Here is a 20991-nt window from a genome sequence, read left to right on the forward strand (position 1 = left end):
CAGCTAAAGACAACTTAAAACGCAATAAAACTTATCACAATCTGGAAGAGGTGTATGTCAAGGCTGAACTAAAGTAACGAAAAAATTGAAAATTTAAATCACAAAGAGGCCCCAGTGCTTTACTTCTTGTCACGGACTGCTAGTGTCTCATTACTTTACTAGAGGGAAGTATATTGTAAGAAAAGAAAATTGGATTTTCTTTCTGACTTTAGAGGTAAATTTCAATACACCAAGCTTCTGGAGAGGAAGCAATATGAATATCAAGGGTTTCATGGAAATATTGAGGAATAAAAGAATTCCATTCAATACTACATTGAGTATTAAATAAAAAAAAATACTTTTACTCTACCAAAATAATTGAAATACTCTTATGAACCAATATATTCCTTGCCAGAAAATGAATCCGACCACATTAAAAATCCGTCTGTGAAACTAACCTCAATTCCTAACTCTTAATACAGTGACTTAAAACAATAAGTTTTCAACATTTTTAAATTGACTAGATATTTCCATTCTAAAACTCCTGCACCAACACAAAAGATATGTGTTCAAAAAACATTAATCAGTTGATAAAGAAATAAAACCCAGAACTCCTCGCGACCTTGCGTTAGGTTATGGTTGACATGTTACGGCTCTTACTATACTAAAACTGTATAAGGGGAAAGAAGGGAAACTATAATCTAACTAGAGGTACAAGCTCTTTACTTTCAGATATTAGAGGTTGTAGCATACTCGCCAGTTATTGGGTAATATTTGATAGCTTAAATGATAAGAATTTATATTCAGCCATTTTCCTTCTGCTCAAAAAACTTCTGAAAGATGTCTGTTATTAATTAGCAATAATTGGTTATGTCCAAGACTTTTGCCTTAAGCAAAAATGACTGGTATTTTGATAAACGTTTTCCATATTACCTAATAATTTCAAATTAGACTTTATAAATATAAAGCCCTAAATAAATAGGCCTCAATATTTGGAATGCAAAATGTGTGATAGTCAAATTGTGCCATGCAAATGGAAGTGATAAATCAAAAATGGAATATCACAAAATTGGTGTCAGACATTTCTTAAAGATACAGTAATGCCTCACGATATGAAATTAATTGGTTCCGTAGTTGCTTTCGTACAGTGATTTTCTTACGTTGTTAGTCGCCCTTTACATGTGAATAGCCTAATTTGTTCCAAGCCCTACAAAAACACCACATTAAAATTTTATAAGGCTAAACTCCACAAAACACAATGAAATACAACCATTTGGATCATTCAATAATAACCTGTAAATTAAATGTATAAATAGAAAAGACTGTGGTAAATACAATAAAAAAAATGTGGAAGCTTACCTTTGGAGTGAGGCAATGTCTGAGAGCGAAGTGGCAGAGGAGGATTACAAATGGCAAAAAATATTAACAAGTGGCAGAAAACTAATATTCAACTTTACAAAACACATTAATAAATGGCAAAAAAACATTAACGCTTAACTTACAAAACATTAACAAATAGCCGAAAATAACTCGACTTAACAATAAACTTAGAATTAAATTTTTTTTCTTTGCCTGGTTCTAATTTTTTTTTTTTTTTTTTTACTTTACATTTTGTATTTTCTAAATTTAATAATTTTCTTCACCACTGTCACTTTTCTTTATTTTGGATCACTTTCAGCTTCCTCTTGGCCTACTAGTATCGAATGTCTCTTTTAATGAATAACCATCCAAGGAAGCTTGTTCCTGCCTGCTTCTTAAAACGTTACTGAATCAACCAGGCAAACGTTATTAAGCTGCTCAAGAAGATGTGCAAACTTATTCTGGGTGCCTCTTTGACAAAAGCCACTATTTCATGGTAGCAAACTAGACTCCTTAACTTCTCCCATTGTCATGGGGTCCTCCTCTTCCTCCTTGCTGCTAGAGAACTGTTCCTGAACGATGTTCAGTTGCAAGGCCTCCTACTCCTTCAGGTCGTCCATCGTAAGTTCCTCTTGGTGCTCTTCGGGAAGCTCATTAATGTCATCCACATCAACCTCCAGATCCAGGGACATATCAAGTCTAATGATCTCGACAACCTCAGATTGAGCAAGAGGTTCAGGATTGTGAACTTTTTCGGCATTGGATTCAGATTGGCCTACGTTGAAGCCCTATAAATCTTAATGAGTCTGAGGCATATCACAATATCAAAATGCTCCTTCCAAAATTCACGCAGGCTGAGGTTCATGCTATCAGTGATTTCGAAGCATCTCTTGAAGAGATATTTTGTATTAAGCTTCTTAAAATTTCAAATCACTTGCTGGTCCATGGGCTGGAGGAGAGGGGTGATGTTGAGAAGATAGAGAATCTTGATGAATGTAAAATTAGCTTCGGTATCTTCTTCAAGGCCAGGAGGGTGAGCAGGAGCATGGTCCAACACCAGCAGGCATTTCAAGGGGAGGCAATTCTCTTCCAAATATTTTTTTACAGTCGGGCCAAAACAAAGGTTTACCCACTCAGTGAACAAGTGTCTTGTTACCCAAGCTTTTTCATTAGCATTCCAAAACAACGTAAGCTTCTCTTTAATCACTTTGTGCGCTTTAAAGGCTCGAAGAGTCTACGAGTGATACACCAGCAGGGGCTTCACCTTACAATCCCCATTGGTGCATGGGTAAGCCGGTCCTTCATAGGCTTATGCCCTGATAGCTTCTTTTCTTCCGCCAAGATGTATGTCTGACGAGGTATTTTCTTCCAGAAATGCCCATTTTGTAACAGCTGAAGACTTGCAGCTGACCATACCCTTGCTGGAGAGTCAATTTATCAAATTTCTAAACAAAGTCTTCGGCCGCTTTCATGTGTGAGCTGGCAGCCTACATATTGCACCACCGAATGAATGCCAGACCATCGCTTAAATCTTTCAAACCACCCCCAAAAAGTCTTGAACTCTGGGAGTGCCTGCTTCGATGTCCCTTCTGCGTCATCTTCGGCCTGAACGCGCACGATAACCAAAAATGGCACTGGGCTTCTGGCAGATTATCCTTTTGGTGATGGTGCCTTCAAGGATTTCCTTGTCCTTAATTCAAATAAGCAGCAGTCTCTCCATCTCATCATGGCCATGGCTTCTCTTGCTGGAGTAAACAGTCATGCCCTTAGAAGGCGTTGCTACTTTGATGGCTTCCTTCTGTTTTAGGATGGTTCCTATCGTTGACAGATTTTGGCCATATTCCTTAGAGATCACACTTAACCGCATGCCAGCCTCATACTTCTTGATTATTTCAAGCTTCATCTCCATAGAAAGCATCCTCTACTTCTTTTTCTGCACTTCAGCAACTTTCTTGGGACCCAAGGCTAATAATGTACGAGTTGAATAATGCAACACGATATAGTACGGTAACTAAAAGCACAAAGCAAAATCACAAACACGAATTCAATGCTAACAATAGTGCAGCCAAAACAAAATGAGCGAGAGATGCTGATAGGTAGATGCATGATGGAATAGATGCTAACCAATAGGAGAGCAGGACTGTATGGCAGTAACTAACATCAGAGAAGGGAGATAACTGAAGGGAGTGCGAGAGGATGGTGGCGAGTTTATGGCTGGCGGCGCGTCTCGTTTTTCAGCAGGAAAATTTTGTAAGCCGAATCTTTTGTATCGAGACGTATCACTGTATTGCAGTTTCTGCCTCGAGAGAAAATGCTTGTCAGTGAACCAAAAGGCATTCTTGAAGAATTGTATGAAAAATTACGTTCCTGAAGTATTATATAGCAAAATGGTATGCGTAGATCAACAGAGAAAAACTGAAACTGTAGACCAACAGTAGCAACTGACAGGGCGCGCGGGAGGATGGTGACGTGTTTGTGGCTGGCGACGCATCTCGTTTTTCAGCGGGAAAATTTTGTAAGCAGAATCTTTTAAATCAAGAAGTATCACTGTATTGCAGTTTCTGCCTCAAGAAAGTGCTTGTCAGTGAACCTAAAGGCGTTCCTGAAGAATTGTATGACAAATGACGTTCCTGAAGTATTATATAGTAAAATGGTATATGTAGATCAAGAGAGAAAAAATTGAATCTGTAGACCATAAGTAGCAACTGACAACTACTATTTTAAAACTAGAAAGGCTTAGTTAACACCTACAAAAGATGCTGAGTTAACACCTATAAAAGATGTAAATATTTTTTTAAAAAATTATAATAATGAAAGGACGCATGTAACTTTAGAATTACTGGTGCAAGTCAAAAGAAAATAGTTCTTGAACAGGGGTTCATAAAAAAAATAATTTTAATTACTCTCTTTTTAATCAAACATTTCCAAAATGCAAGGACAGTGATCTTCAGTACTGTATCTACAAGGATTAGGTTCTGGTAAATGTTGAAATTGCAATTTAAAAATTAAATGATCTTATATAAAAAGGGGATTTATGAGTAATGTACTTTTCTTACATATTAATATACGGGTATGTGGGTATGTGTGTTTTGCATTTTTAATGTATTAGTTTCTCACTTGCACCTGCAAATTTTTTTTGGAGTACTGTATACTAAACAAAACTACTTTCCAATGAATCTGAATTAGAGAGAGAGAGAGAGAGAGAGAGAGAGAGAGAGAGAGAGAGAGAGAGAGAGAGAGAGAGAGAGAGAGAGAGAGAGAGAGAGAGAGAGAGAGAGAGAGAGAGAGAGAGAGAGAGAGAGAGAGAGAGAGAGAGAGAGAGAGAGAGAGAGAGAGAGAGAGAGTGTGTGTGTTTGTTAGTTTCAAAGACATCTTCATGTTCAATTAAACATGGCAACAGATTGAGATCGTATTCTTGCACACCTGATGAGAAAGAACTGTATATGACATCAATATGGTATAAATGATATAATAAAAATGGTATCTTAATAATCAAATTTATTATTTCTAGAATAATCCGCTGTTCAAATGCTGTATCTTTCTCCTTCTGTTGGAGAAGTTTAAAAAAAACTAAATCCGTTGGTTCACATGTGGGAGAGTTTCTAAAGACTAGCTATCCTAGGGAAGCTTTTTTTTCTTTGATTCATTTGTATTAAAGTGTGTTAGATACCAAAAAAATGCAAACCAACTTAAAACTAGTTGAATGCTGGGATGATGCTCATCTTTATCCCAGGTATTGATCTTGGAAGTGGGAGTTTTAGACATGTCTTTTTTCTTAGAGGTTTCCCAGGTAGGGTGAGATGCTACTATGGATGTTTCATCTTCAGAGAAAGTTGGAGAAAAGATAAAACTTTTTTCCAAACTCTTCCGGCTCAAAATCTCTAATAATGGGCAATTGAGAGACAGTGTTTTCAGACAGACTGACAGCACTGGCAAGGATTTGTAAACTGGTTCCTGATAAAGGAAGTACTTTTATCTTGGACAAATCTAAGGGAAACATCCCTTTAACTAGTTTTACGTCAGACAAGAATTACATTTTCCACCAACTATAAATCCCCTAACATATTAAAGGAAAAGGGATTAATCTATTGGAACTATCTGTAATTCTTTGCTGCAATAGTCCAGGGTAGAAGTATGTTTCCCATAAATCGCCCAAGAAAAACATCCTTCTGGTACCAGGAACAGGGATTCCGACCTGGTTCCTTCCGGGTTCCGAATCTATGCTACTGCTGTTGGGCTCTGGAAAAAAATCCATGTACATCCTCATTAAAGATTTTGAACCTGAAGACTTTAGAACAAAGGTTGATCTTTTCTTCGACTATTTCTCTGAAACAAGAAACAAATTCCATACTTGCACTATACCGCTTCCTGAGTAGCATCCAATTTAAGAGAGTGATGTGTGGAACACCCTTTTCCAAGAACACTCCCAGGGTTAAACGACGACCACCTTCCCAGATTTCTACTCGAAGTTGATTCACATCTATAAGGCGTTTAATATACATAATACAAATATCTCAAAGAAATGAGCTTCACTAAAGAAGCCAGTGTCTTTATAAACATCATCATATCCAAACCAACAGATATTTTCTTGAACTTTAACAAAAGAAGAGTAAACAATACGAACATCAAGCAAGTTTCACAGAAATAATAAATGGGCAGATGGATAAAACGCCATTGAACTGCACCCTAACATAATGTGGCGATTCTCCACAAAAAAAAAAATTGAAAGTGAAGGAAACTTTAATTTTAGGCCCATCATCACGAACCTACCTTTCAAAAACCAAAAAATAAATAAATGAAGTAAAATTAACCTCAAGTTACTTATTTTAACGCATGGTCAAAAGTCTAAACATATAGCAACTATGAATATTTTATTCCGAATATAAAAATGACTTAAAAAGAGGACGTTACTGTCATGTAAAAGAACTTGGCATTACTGATTGCCAGTAGAAGTATACCATTATCTCTGTACAATTCATATCCTAAACTATATGAAATGTACCAAGGGGTATGAATATCAATTTGTTCTCTCTAAATTTGCTAAAAGAATCTTATTAAAAATATGTTGTAGAATCCACACACAAAACCTGAGGAAATGCTACATAAAAAATCTTTAGAACTTACAAATAAACAACACTTTGAAAACTGAATTTGAAAAAAAAACTCAATGACGACTAAGAAAAGTAACTAAATACTTTAAAATATAAAATACTCCATAAAACCTAGAATATCAAAAGCAACACATTAAAAAATAAATTCTCTCACTCTACAGAGCAACTTACAAATTCCCATTCTATCCATACTTTACTCTAAACATAAATCTAAGTCCTAAAAGTTTTAAAACTAGGAACCAGAACAAAGACCATTTTATGCATTCAAGTGTGTCAATCTAACAAATAATACTGCCTTCTTAATGTGCAGTCCAATTCAACACAAATGCCTCTAACTCGTGGGTACACACAATCTAAATTTCTAAATTTACATAAATCTTATGAATAAGGCTCTTTTTGGTACTGTACTACCACAGTAAACCCTCTTTCACTAATACAAATGATTTAGCAAAAAATATAAGAAGTGCAACATTCAGTAATGAAATTAGCAGTGTTAATGATATTTCTAATAACAATAAATGAAAAGTGTCTCAAGTAAAACTAACTGAAAATTTTAGGTTATCCTACTACCAAATAATAAAAATATGGCTAACCTTTAGCAGCTGGTCTAATGTGCTACACTACAATCAGATTCAAATTCATTTCAGCATCTATACAATGAATTAACTAACATGCCTACAATACTCTAAGACTATCTAAGACTAAAGTATCTTCATGAAAACAACCATAACCTTGGCAGTTTATGTTCTTTGAGCAACATGCATTGTTGGAATTTTCTTACAGCTTGAAAGAAAGAAATATAGAAAAAACAAGTGGCAAAAACAACTTCACAAATTCTATACTACAAAATTCAATTATTTTGTCATTCAAGATGAAGTGTCCCTCTCTAATTCAGATTTCTGTTAATACAATTATTTTGTCATTCAAGAAAAACTATTCTTTTATATAGTGCACTGACAAAAGTTGAAGGGATCTGAAATAACCAAATGTATATTTACGTTCAAATTGTTCCTTCTGAATTGTCAAAATTAAGTGAAGTAACATTCACTGGTGAATCAAAACCAAGACAAGTAGTTAGTCTCGAAAGGCAATAAACAGGAAGTTGAAACGAAAGAGAAAGAGAAAGATAAAGAGGAGCAACTAAAAATCTACCACATCATATAACACGCCAAGAGATCTGAGCATGATTAACTTGTAATCAAGATAATATAACTGACTGGTAATTGCAAGATGCTAAAAAGATACTTTTTGTGCTGACAAATAAATGCTACAAAGTTTTACAGCCTGTTGATTTCCAACCTTTACAGACGTGACTTTGGCAAGAGGGTCTTCCCTAGCAATTAGGAAAAAAATTCTTCTTATACTCTCCTTAACAGCCATAATCATAAAACCTGAATAATGTTGACTTGTGAAAAAAAAAAAATGAGCCTAATTCAAGGTGGATTTTGTAGCCCTCACACATCTTCTTACGACTTAGAGTTAAAATGAAAACACAACAATTATCATTGCAAATCTACAAAGAAAGGGATTTTGACGAAGGAAAAATCTATTTCTGGGTGAGGGACCTGAGTCACCCAGTGGAATGCTCCTTATAGCACCATTTCTAAGGTATAAATACTGCTAAATATACCAGAGAAAAGAGTTGCTAGAGTGGATATGTATGTGTTGAGGGTTTGGCTATGTAGAGAGAATTGAAAATGGCCGTCTGCTGAAGAAGGTGATGAATGCAAGAGTTGATGGGAGGAGTACAAGTGGAAGGCCAAGGTTTGGGTGAATGGATGGAGCTTATAGGTGATGGGAGAATAGATGTGAGAGGCAAAAGAGCATGCTAGAAATAAGAATTAATGGCGAGCGATTGTGATGCAGCTCCGATAGACCCTACAGTTTCCTTCTGTCGCCTTGCTGACTGCTGAGGTAGCAGCAGTAAGAGATTCAGCATATGAAGCTTCATTTGTGGTGGATAACAGGGGAGGGTGGGCTGTGGCACTGTAGCAGTACCAGCCAAACTCAGGTGAATCCCTAGTCTGGCTAGGAGGAGCTAAGAGAATAAAAGTTACCCCTTTTGTTCTTTATTTATGTTGGCTACTCCCAAAATTAGGGGATAGTTCCTCGGCAGATAGACTAACTGAAGATGCCAAAAATTCCCAGAACTATATATTGCTATACAATTTTGAGTCATTACTAAGTGAAAAAGCAAAAAATTCCCAAGCTATATCTTGGTAAAGAAATGAAACTTGTCCAAAGTTCATATAACAAATGAAACTTGTCCAAAGCTCATTAAGTTTGTTAGCTTGGTACACAGGTCTAAATGTCTTGTCGAAAAATCTTTTGTCTGCTAAAAAGTTGACATTATAATTCAAATAATTTTCTTTTTTAAATCATAGCCCTTCACGTAACATCAATTCAAAACCCTAACGCACCTTACGTAAATCTTAGATTTATAAATATATTGCATTTAAATCTATACAGGGTATTGCGGGATTTTGCTGGCAGATAAGACTTACATTTTTCATATCTTAATTATTTTTTGTTAAAAAAGTCATTTTTGGGCATAAGGGTAAGAAAATGAATTGCACTAATAAATAAAAATGCACAAATTTGGTTTGGTAGCAAGAATACAATGTACAATATACAGTTTGTTTAGTGTCTGGAAGAGAATGCAATGAATAAAGTTAGTTTGTTGGAAAGAAGAAAATGTGAAGTGTGTGTAGGTGACAAATCGCATATCTACCTCTTCTAGGAGAAGGACACTCCAAAATCAAACCATGGTTCTCTAGTCTTGGGTAGTGCCATACCCTATGTACCATGGTGTTCCACTGGCTTGAGTTAGAGTTCTCCTGCTTGAGGGTACATTCAGGGACACTATTTTATCCAATTTCTCTTCCTCTTGTTTTGTTCAAGTTTTTATAGTTTATATAGGAAATATTTATTTTGATGTTAGTTCTTACAACATTATTTTTCCTTCTTTCCTTTCCTCACTGGGCTATTTTCCCTGTTGGAGCCACTGGGCTTATAGCATCTTGCTTTTCCTACTAGGGTTGTAGCTTAGCAAATAATAATAATAATAATATATGGAAAATGAAACTCAAGAGGCGTGAGGAGAGTAGCCTAGCATGTCCAGATGATTTCGTACATTGGCTAGTAGAGGAGACAACCAATCAGAGCATGCAGATCTGTACCCTAACTGCCGATTGACTACTAATCCCCAGATTACACAAGTATCATAAGCGGGACAGTTTGATCAGAGAAAGATGCTTCCTATGGAGGTGAATATGAAACTCCTTGACATGCTCAATAAAGGAAGAAGCTACGCAAATAGAGGCTACCATTACAGCATCAATGAATCTACCATTCACTAAATCAAGAAGATGAATCTACCATTCACTAAATCAAGAAGATGAATCTACCATTCACTAAATCAAGAAGATGAATCTACCATTCACTAAATCAAGAAGTACTGTACCAAAAGAATATAAGCACAACAGCAAATGTCCTTTTTAACAAGACAGCATAAAGGGTGTCAATCTCCTCTAGATCCTCCTCCTCTTCTTCCAAGTGAGAGGTAATTTATCGCTATTTCTTTTTTTATTGTGAAATATTAATTTGTACTCATTTCTGATAGTTAAAAACTACATTAAAAACCTTTAAAAATGAGTCGATATATGTATTTATAGACTTCTGGAATGCACTGAGTGAATATCCTTTATTTCTTATGGGAAAATTGTTTTAGAATACAAGCATTTTAGGTTATGAGATCATTCCTGGAACAAATTAAACTCATAAACTGAGATACTACTATACCTTATTATGTACAGCAATATGCCATCCACACAAGATATAGCATTGGGACATATATCTCTAGTTACTACTACTAGAGTTATTGGGTCCTTTGACTGGCCAGAGAGTGATACATTGGATCACTTTCTCTGTTTACAGTTCATTTTTTCTTTGCCTACACATTCATCGAATATTCTGGCCTATTCTTTCCACAGTCTTCTCTGTCCTCATACACCTGACAACATTGAGATTTCCAGCCAATTCTTCTCCACTCAAGGAGTTAACCACTGCACTGTAATTGTTTAGCAGCTACTTTCCTCTTTGTTAGGGTAGAAGAGACTCTTTAGCCATGGAAAGCAGATCTTCGAGAAGAAGGATACTACAAAATCAAATCATTGTTCTCTAGTCTTAGGTAGTGCCATACCCTCTGTATTATGGTCCTTCACTGTATTGGGGTAGAGTTCTCTTGCTTGAGAGTACACTCAAGCAGACTTTTGTATCTTATTTCTCTTCCTCCTGATTTTAGAAGTTTTTATAGCTTATATATGAAAGATTGTTTTTTTTAGTGTTCTTGAAATATTTTAGTAGTTTTTTATTTCACTTGTCGCTTGTTCACTTCATTATTTCCTTTCCTTATTGGGCTATTTTTCCCTGTTGGAGCCCTTAGGCTTATAGCACCCTGCTTTTCCAACTAGAGTTGTAGCTTAGATGAACTTAGGTCTAGAAAACCAAAAACAGGCCAAACATTTCAGGAATTCCCCTACTCATAGTAAACATTTTCTAACCTTATGAGATAAAACTGATATGAGGTAACAGATATTTTGATGCAAGTAACAAGTGAAGCAATGCATTGTCTACTGTTTTATACATATCTCTTGCCAACCTTTAATCTATTAAAAATTTCCCCATCATTTTCCTAAACGACCCTAATGAATTTTGATATTTTTAACAAATTCCTTTTGATAAAACTGAAGAATAATTTCCTTTGATGTTTATAAGCGTGGATAAGATTCTGTAAAACTTAAAACACTCATTTGTTTTGCCACTTATTTTGTAAAAACCTTACATCAAAATTAATTTTTTACTATAATACCAAGTAGAATGCCAAGGCTATGATATCAAAACTACAGTACATCTCCAAAGCACCCAACCTTTTTAAAATTAACAACCTTAGTGTGCATGGTAAGATGACAATAAAAAAATTAAACTTTTTCTTCAGCTCCTGTAAAACAAGAAGTGTAAAGCTAAGCCATTATTTTGAAAATCCGAACAACTTGCACTTATTCTCTAAACTTGAAAATGATAATGTCCTTATGACATACGATACCTTTTTTTCTCTTCTTTGCTTCAACCTCCTCTTCATCAGCAGCAGCTCCCAGAAGAGTGAAAATTATACCAGCTTGCGAATTAACACCAACAGCTGCCACTAGCATCTTCCCACTACCCTCCATTACATGTGTACCTGTAAAAATACATAAAATATCAAAGTAAATTTCAGAATTTTCATAAAAAATTCTCATTTAGGATAGAAATCATATTCAGTGTAATGTCCAAGTAATAACAATCATAAAAACTGCTATCATTAAGGATAAAAACCATATCCAGTGACATGCCTAAATAATAACAAAGAAAGGGCTATTCGTATTTAGTTTGTGCTACAGAGACTCCTAAAACTTGTCCATAGATTATAATGAACATCTTCAATGTATATGAAATCACAGTAAAACAAATTAAAGCATCAAAACAAGTAGACATACATAAATGTGTATACAGTAATACCATTTGATATATGAGATGGTCCACAACTTTTGTTCGTACACAGGAACTATCAACTGATTGATAAAAACAGGATAGTTAACGTGTACATAAATTGGGTACACTGTATATTATGCAAACCATGTTAACTTTATCACCTTATGACTAGTACTAAAAGCAAACTCATTGGTTTTTAAAAATTAAAAATGGAACTAGTCTTATCCATCCTTAATGACGTCATACTTCAGTATGACACAGTAACAATTTTTAACTTTTCCTGCAATTACATAAACGTCGCATTCCATCTCTGTGAACAGTAATCAATTGAATGAAGTGTCTACTAAGCCCAGTTGCAAAGGTTTCTTACTTTTACTCTAATTCCATTACTTTTTATTTTTTCCCAAGAACTGTCAAACTTCTTTAATGCTAATGTTTCACTTATTTCCTTCCATTAAGGAACATTTTTTTTTCCCGTACATATTTCTCAGTGGTCTTTGTCAAGCTACCTGATGATAAACAATCCTTTTAGATAGTGCTCAAATGATATTTGCAGCATACTTTTGGCCATGTTGAGAGAATGGAAAATGGCTGTCTGCTAAAAAAGGTGATAAGTGCAAGAATTGATGGGAGAAGTACAAGAGGAAGGCCAAGGTTTGGGTGGATGGATGGAGTGAAGAAAGCTCTGAGTTATAGGAGGATAGACGTGAGAGAGGCAAGAGAGCGTGCTAGAAATAAGGATGAATGGCGAGCGATTTTGACGCAGTTCCGGTAGGTCCTGCTGCTTCCTCCGGTGCCTTGGTTGACCGCAGAGGTAGCAGCAGTAGGGTATTTAGCGTTACGAAGCTTCATCTGTGGTGGATAACGGGGGAGGATGGGCTGTGGCACCCTAGCCGTACCAGCCGAACTCGGTTGAGTCCCTTGTCAGGCTGGGAGGAACGTAGAGAGGAGAGGTCCCCTTATTTGTTTCATTTGTTTGATGTCGGCTACCCCCCAAAATTGGGGGAAATGCCTTGGTATATGTATGTATGTACTTTTGGCCCCTTAGACAATACTTTATAGCCAGTACATCCTCACTTAACAGTCCATCATTTTTAATAGTACCCTAATCTATTTTTTCCTTTATATGATTTTTATACCACACTTTGTAATAAGAACCATCCTCTAAGTTTTTATTATTAGGTAATTTGTATAATAGACATAAAAGTGCATGGTTTCTTTACATTGCAACACCATGGCCATCTCTTTGAAACCAACACCTATATTCCATACCGGATAATGTAGGAGCATCATAGTTATGTCACATTTAAATTACTTTTTCCTTGATTATACTGCTAACAATAGACCCATCTTGATTCAAAAGCTACCATATGCCTTCTTTGCCATATTTATATCTAGTCTCCTTAATTACTATGATGAGTGAAATTTTCCTAAATGTTATTCATGGATAGATGCAAATTTGTCATTATCAATCCTCATGTTGAATAAAGTCAAGATTCATTGTTGGGTCTACAGCTCATTGTCATCTACACACACAACCTAGAATTTGGTTGGTTCGCAAAACAAGTTTACCGAGGACATGACCGATAGACCATGGATGCCAAGCTCCAGCTGTGAAACTGTCTGGCCCCACAAGAGTGGAATCTAATGATCTGGAGCATGATGGCATACTGCTTCAGCTCTCTCCCTCTGTGGCATAGACTTCTAACACTATTACACTGCCACATGTTGTCACAGCAGGCTTCATATATGGAGGTAAAAACAAAACCTTACAGTACCGAATTTTAAATTCAAATAATGCACAACAAAGATCTTTAGTTTTACAAAAACTAAGATATGAACTAAGAATATGAAAATTTGGAAAAACACATGGAGGTATCATAATATTCCAGACAATACAAAAAAATCCAATAAATTGAATGATAATTATTTTTCTTTATCAGTACCGTTCTTACTCTTTCTTGATATTGTTACTAATGCAGCACCTCCAAAATAACGTAGAAATATTACAGTAGAAAATGGAATTTTAATAAAATTTATTTCTATACTCACCTGATGTTCATATTGCTTCTCTAGAATTTCGGTTTAATCAACATTTACCCAAAGGAAAAAAAAAAAAAAGTTAATTTTCCCCATTTCTTTCCCTTCAATAAATAATGCCCTATATAATACAATGGAACATTCTAGCAATAAGTAATAAGAAGCCCAGAACTGACGTGCCAGAGCCTCTTTGTCCTTTCACTTTCTCTGTCATCAGATGTTCTCTACACCGTTTACCTATTACTGCATACTAAGAGGTCTTCTGGACTTTTCAGCTATTATTGCATTGAATGTTCAAGGAAATTGTTTCTGGGAGACCATGAAGCATTTTCTTTGTGCATCATGGCAATTGCAAAACTGTGATTTAAATACCGGTAACCATTATGAAGAAAAGGCTTGCCTCAATGGTTGCCGATCATGTTAATAGTTCAAGGAACTAAAGGAAACTTGCTTTTACTTCAGGGGAAAATCTATCAAATACTAAGCTAGTTAATTACACCGGGGATGAAGACAATAACACGCCTCCACCTTTAAATAAGCAACATGGTTAGCCAACTTTCGATAGCGATGAGCTTCAATAGCTTTTGACATTGCTAGCTTCCTTTGTTAAAATCAGAAGTTCAGTAAATCATCTCTTAAAAGTGATAACTTTATCCTTAAGAGCCTGGTTGCCAAACTGAATCTAACTTACCAAGTTGAGTCTAGTTATATTAGCAATTCTTTCAGTAAAGGTTCCCAAAGTTTGCTGTGCATTATAAAATTGAAAGCCTCTAATAGAGCCTTGAATTCTTCAATTACTTTAGACTCTCCTGCTCCTAAACCCTTGCACTGCCACAGTCCTAGTTAGTCTGTTACACTACTAGCATTACACGAACAAGGTATCCTTACAACTATCACACCACTATTCAGCCTCCATCTATTGATGTTTATCCAATAAAAAAAAATCTACAAGTGTAACACTGCTCTTATTTAACATAAATGAAGACAAATTTTTGTGTCACAACAATGAAAACTACCATAAAACTATATTAATACCAAAACTATTTCCCTTTCCTCCTGATTACTCTTTTCAACAATCATACAGGCTTCACATTTACCTTCCCCTCCTGTTACCATCAGGAGATGGTGGTGAGGCTTGGGACTCACCTGCACAGTTAGAAGGTCGGACAACCCTGTTCAAGAGGTTTTGTATAAAATATTTGTCAGGATCAATACATATAACTTGCAAAATGTTCTTTCTACTGCAATATAAAAACTATCATTCGCTTCTTACATCCCACAAAACCTGAAATTTGTAACCATCCCAACTACCTTTGCTAAAATTCTAAAGATATCTTCTTTTATTTCCTTCTTTTAAGGTGTCCACTACTTATTTACATTCGGCCATATTGCATTCACAAAAATGACTAAGAGCCTTTTCTTCACAAACTAACTTCAACACAGGCACTCACTGCATCTCAAACAAAACACATTGTATTTCTGCATATAAAAAAATACTTCTTTTCCCTATATACAGGAGCATTATACATATCTAAACTAAGTTACTACAATGCAATTACAAATATAATTATCATCACATTTTCTCCAATGAAGTCTAAAACCCTAAACTGAGCGTTAGAAAACTATGTAATCCATACACTAGATTTTATTGATATTATCAGGAAGCTTTTACAATTATGAAATAAAATATCAAAATGTGATCAAAATATTCACAAGCTTAGTCATAAAATAAATGTGTAAAGGGGAGTGCTTAAATTATAATCTATTATGAAAAATTAATTAGTCCAAATGAACATGTACAAACTACTGTACATCAATTCCATTCATGTCTTTAGTCTGAATAAAGCAATATTTCAATTTTGATTTTTGACTTACTGTTATATAGGAATAAAAAGGTCCAAAATACATAAAGAAAAGTAGTTCCTTTATAATATCACAGAAAATTAGTTTTTTACCATCACTAGACAATGGTTGAAGATACAATACCTCAATTCTCACCCGGTGACTTCCTGAATAGCTTGAAAATTTTTATTCTGCCACTTTGTCAATTAAATTACAGACAAGGCTCTTACATAAATCAACAAGACTTACATAAATCAAATTTACATATTTCTTTGATTTACTGTACTGGTAATGGAAAAATATATTTATTTTCACCAGAAGAACTCTCCTTCGAAGTGAAAGAAAAATGGCTTTCATTTATTTTCCATGCCCTAAAAATCCTTTAACCCGTAGTGTGATTTTATGATAAAAAAAATAATTTTGCCTTTTCAATTTTCTATAAGAAATACTAGTCCCCTCTATTTGAAGGTTTTCTATTGAGTAAATTATTTCCTTTCATATAAAGTTGGCAATATAATTCAATCAGCAACTCAAATATAGTGTGCTGATAAAAATCCTGTATTTGAGACATAAAACCTAATATTTCACTTTAATTGCACTGATATCTGTTGAAAGATTAACATACTTGCAACAATATAAATGTATGTTATATATCTGGTACTACTCTCAAAGAACTATACAACTGAAACCACATGGAAATGATGTAAAATACGACAAGATGGATTTCTCATTGATCAAAATGGATACCATCCTTTACACTATACTAAAGGAATAATAAAAACACTCGAATGTAGAGTAAAAGGCTTATCACAAGCACAACAAATATACGATATTATAAGGCCATCCAAGGATAAGATATTATAAACACTATCATTGGAAGCCATGCTGCAGCTTCAGTTGGGAAATGAGAATGCTTCATGCCCAAAGATTTCAATCCTGGATGCAGCCCCATAAGGAATGATAATTAGATCACTTAAATATAACCACAAAATAGGAATAGGTTATTTTATGCTTTACCTTTAATGCAATTTTCAAAGTCATGAAGTACCCATGATCTAAAAAGGATATTAAATAGCCTTCCAGTAATCACTAATACGAATTTCATAATCGAGTTTCATTAAAAATTAATAGATGGAAGTGAGAAAGCTACTTCAAAACTGCCTGTCATTAGGAACAGCACCTATCTGGTACGAATTGAACTGGGACCAACATAGTTTGCAAGTCTGTCTATACTATCCGAGTGTGTGAGTAGAGCAATAACTATCATGAAGGAGGGGTGTCAAACCCGTTGCAGTTGTGGAATCATAATCTTCATCAAATAGACAGGGAAGGAAGTTGAACTTGTCATGAGATCATATGAAGCAATGAAAATTCATTCATATATTTCCATATTAATGTTGAAATTTTCCAACTAGCAACCATTTCAAAGTTTTCCTTTATCAAATCTTATTATTTTTTTCAGTCTCAAAATATTTTAGTATTTTAAATTTTCACCATCATCGCATTTACAATGAAGTGTAATTCTATCATTTCACCATTGTAGCCCTGAAGAAAGGTAGTTTGAAACACGCGTTGGCACCAAATATTACATGGAAGAAACTATGTTGCAGTTTTCATTTTTTGGGAATAGGTGCTATCTTCAACATTTAGATGCCCCAAATACCAACTATATATGTAAAAAGAATATGCCTAAAATGTGAATTTAGTGGTAGTAAAGTAAATACCACCTGAAGGGAATTACAGAAGCAATTTCCTCACTGAAAGAACTAGAGGGGCACTTATTAGAGCATAGACCTCTGCCGCAGCAGCTTGTTTCTCAACCTTTGGTAGACCTTGACCTTGACCTTTGACCTTAACATGTATTAATAGGCGTGGATTTACATGCACTCAAATATGAACCAAGTTTGAAGTCTCTGTGATAACGATGTCCAAACTTATTGCTGCTTATGTGAATTGGACTTTTTGCTTGCCAATAACCTTGAACTTCCAAAATTTAAACATTTCCAGCTTTTTACATAACAGTTATACCATGGAAGTTTCATTACTTTACGATTAAAGTTATGGCCAGAAAGCTGTTCACAAACAAGCAGACACAAATTACAAGCACAAAAACAGGGGTGAAAATGTAACCTCCTTCCAACGTGGTTGGCAGAGGTAACGACTGAACCATAAGACTACAACACCTTGTGAGGATTAACACCATGCCAGAAGGACTTGAATCAGTGACCGAAATACCTTGCATGTCTAGATATTCTGAGGGGGCTGGCGAGCTTCAAAATTTATACTGTGTTCCACAAACAACAAGAGCCCTGAAGATACAATATTTACCACGGTGTTACAGTGGAATAGTGCAAATTCACATATAAATGCTTAAGTGCACTTAGCTTACTTCAGTGAGTGGTGGGATATTAGGATCCAGTCTACCAACTCTGTCTTCTGCCTCATTATCTAGTTGCCTAAAAGAGCAAATAGGATTGCAGGAATGCAAGGGTTTTGCAGCAGAAGAGTCTAAAGTAACAAAAGAATTTGAGACTCTATAAGAGTATCTCAAATCAGTAATGTACTGTGCACTATCAGAACTCTTATTGAATGAAATACTATTACCACTAGACACAACTACATTAATCAGGTTAAGGTTAGCAAGTGGACTGATAAAATCAAAATTTTCACAATTAAGTGAAGAATTTCTGGCCGCCTGAGATATCGCAAAAGAAGCCAAAGAAGTTAAGACCTCTTGATGCTCATCATAATCAAAACTGGATTGGTTAAGTGCTGCGTTCAAATTTGGTGTTGGCATCTCATTACTTTCATAATTCTCCTCTCTATAAAAAAAAAGCAAGTTTCATTTGAGCTAGGAACTGTCCATTACGTTGGTAACTATTGAAACATACTGTAGTTTTTCATGAGAGGAACAGTGAGGGTTTCATACTCCTTGCAACTCTTATCTAAATCACAATACTGTCCCCAGTGCAAGACACAAAAGAAGAATGCAGATCAAGATACCAAAAACAATTCACTTGGAAGAACTTGAGCATAGTTGCCAACAAATCAATCTTAAAATACACTAGAAAACCTAACAATCTGGAGGACGTGGTGTGTCAGACCAATGCGACACAAGCTGAAAAAGACAGAGATTCTCTGGTGTGTCCCGGCTTTGATTTTTGCCAATAACTTCTAAATAGTCACATTACTTAACTAGAGGCATCAGTATTGAGAGGAGAGCAAATGGAAATTTTTAAAATTCAGGAGTAAATGTCGATGAAACAAAGCTTCAGAGAAGAAGGAATATGAACATCAGGTGAGTTTCATAGAAGTAATAATAATACAGTAACATCCCAACCTATGATGTTAACTGGTTTCACAAGTGACAGAAGTAAATTTTTCAATGTAGATCTGAAACCCACCTAAAAAGTGACTAATGTGCCCTACAATGACAAAATAAACACAAAGTATTTACAACCAGCTATCATTTTATAAAAACCAGAAACAATGTTAAAATATGAATGTACAGTAATATTAACACAATCAATGATTACTTCACCTGACCTAGGAATCTCTTCTGCTTACTGGAAATGAAAGACAGTAGCCACAGAAGTTACGAACTAGTTGTTGGAGGAGAATGAAGGCGATATGGTTGTTGGTGTTGACGCCGCTTATACATAAGATTTTTTTACTGTAAAACCTGATGTCGATGGCAGAGGTTCTTCACCGTCCAGCAAAGGCATGACTTTATACTAAAACCTTTCGTTTTTTGACTCTTATATGGAACTGATCTGAACTTTCGTGGGTAGTATTCCTCCTCTTGCATTCAAAAATTGTCCTATGGAAGGAACATATCTTCAACAGCATAAGATCACTTTGCAAAATGGTCGACTATAGAATCCTAGACCTCAAAGATTGCTAAACGCTTCCATAAATAATAAAAATGACGCTGCTTTGCTTCAAGCTTAAAGTTCCTTGATTCTGGAACAGGGAAACTTTCTTCCATTTCTGTTGATCCTTCAATTCCAACTATCCATTATTAGAAAGTGGTTGATTTGGGGCCTCAATCAACACTTCTTCCAACTTTATCTCAAGTTCCTTACTAAGGAATCCCAAAGCCTTTTATATGATCTTTATTGGATACTTAAAACCTTTAAACATTAAGGACAGAGTTTCTTCCATACACCCTTTGGCAAACACCTTCATTGCTATTAGAGTCACTTCATCCAAAAAGCATTGATGTTCATTGCTGAGTATCGGAATGTGATATCTGTGTTCCTTAGGTTAGTGTTCTTGGACCACAACTTTTCATACTATATATACATATGTGGTCTAGCCTTGAAAACAAGTTCATTGCATATGCAGATGATGCTACTCTCCATTAATTCCATCTCCTAAATGTAGATCTGGGTTTGCTGAATCTCTTCATAGAGATCTAGCTAAAATCATTGCATTGTGGAAATTATGGGGCATGAATTAGAGTCCTAGGAAAACTCAAAGTATGATTGTAAATAGGCCCAGGACAGTGGCTTCTCAACATCCAGATCTCAGCATTGAAAAAGTTTCTTGAACTTTATGATTCTAGGTGTAATTCTTGTCAGCAAATTTACTTTTGAGAAATAAATTAGGTCTGTCTCTTCTTTAATTGCACAAATAAAGGGCATATGTATATAGCAATGACAACTGTATGCCAGCCTCATATTTCTTGATCATCTCCATAGAAAGCATCCTCCTCTTCTTTTCTTGATCAACAGCAACATTCTTGGGACCCATGACCAATAATGCACGAGTTGAATAACGCAACAAAATGCAGTACAGTAACTAAAACCACAAAAACGAAATCATCAACACGAACACAATCTGAACAATAGCGCTGGCGAAATGAAATGGTCAAGAAACTCTGATACGTAGATGCATGATGGGATAGATGTTGACCAATAGTAGAGCAGGATTTTACGGCAGTAACTAACATCAGAGTAGGGAGGCAACAAATGGGAGAGCGGGACAATGGTGGCGAGTTTACAGTTTGGGGACGCGCAAATTTCAAAATTATTCTCAGCAGATGGGTGAATCTCGCACTGTAATTCGTTTTGTATCATGAAGGGTTTTTCATGTTATGAGGTGAAATATTGTTGTACAGAATCTCGTT

At 35.4% G+C, this 20991-nt stretch overlaps 1 protein-coding gene across 1 annotated transcript in view; it reads right to left on the reverse strand.

Annotated features, from left to right (window-relative positions):
• The window catches only part of LOC137650039 (plasma membrane calcium-transporting ATPase 2-like), a 145609-nt gene that overhangs the window by 76309 nt on the left and 48309 nt on the right, over positions 1 to 20991 (reverse strand). The window contains 1 exon segment of the mRNA XM_068383061.1: positions 11554 to 11688. Coding sequence (XP_068239162.1) covers positions 11554 to 11688 — 135 coding nt within the window.

This window comes from Palaemon carinicauda, chromosome 11, assembly GCF_036898095.1.
Source record: "Palaemon carinicauda isolate YSFRI2023 chromosome 11, ASM3689809v2, whole genome shotgun sequence".
In the NCBI taxonomy this organism is placed as follows: Eukaryota; Metazoa; Arthropoda; class Malacostraca; order Decapoda; family Palaemonidae; genus Palaemon; species Palaemon carinicauda.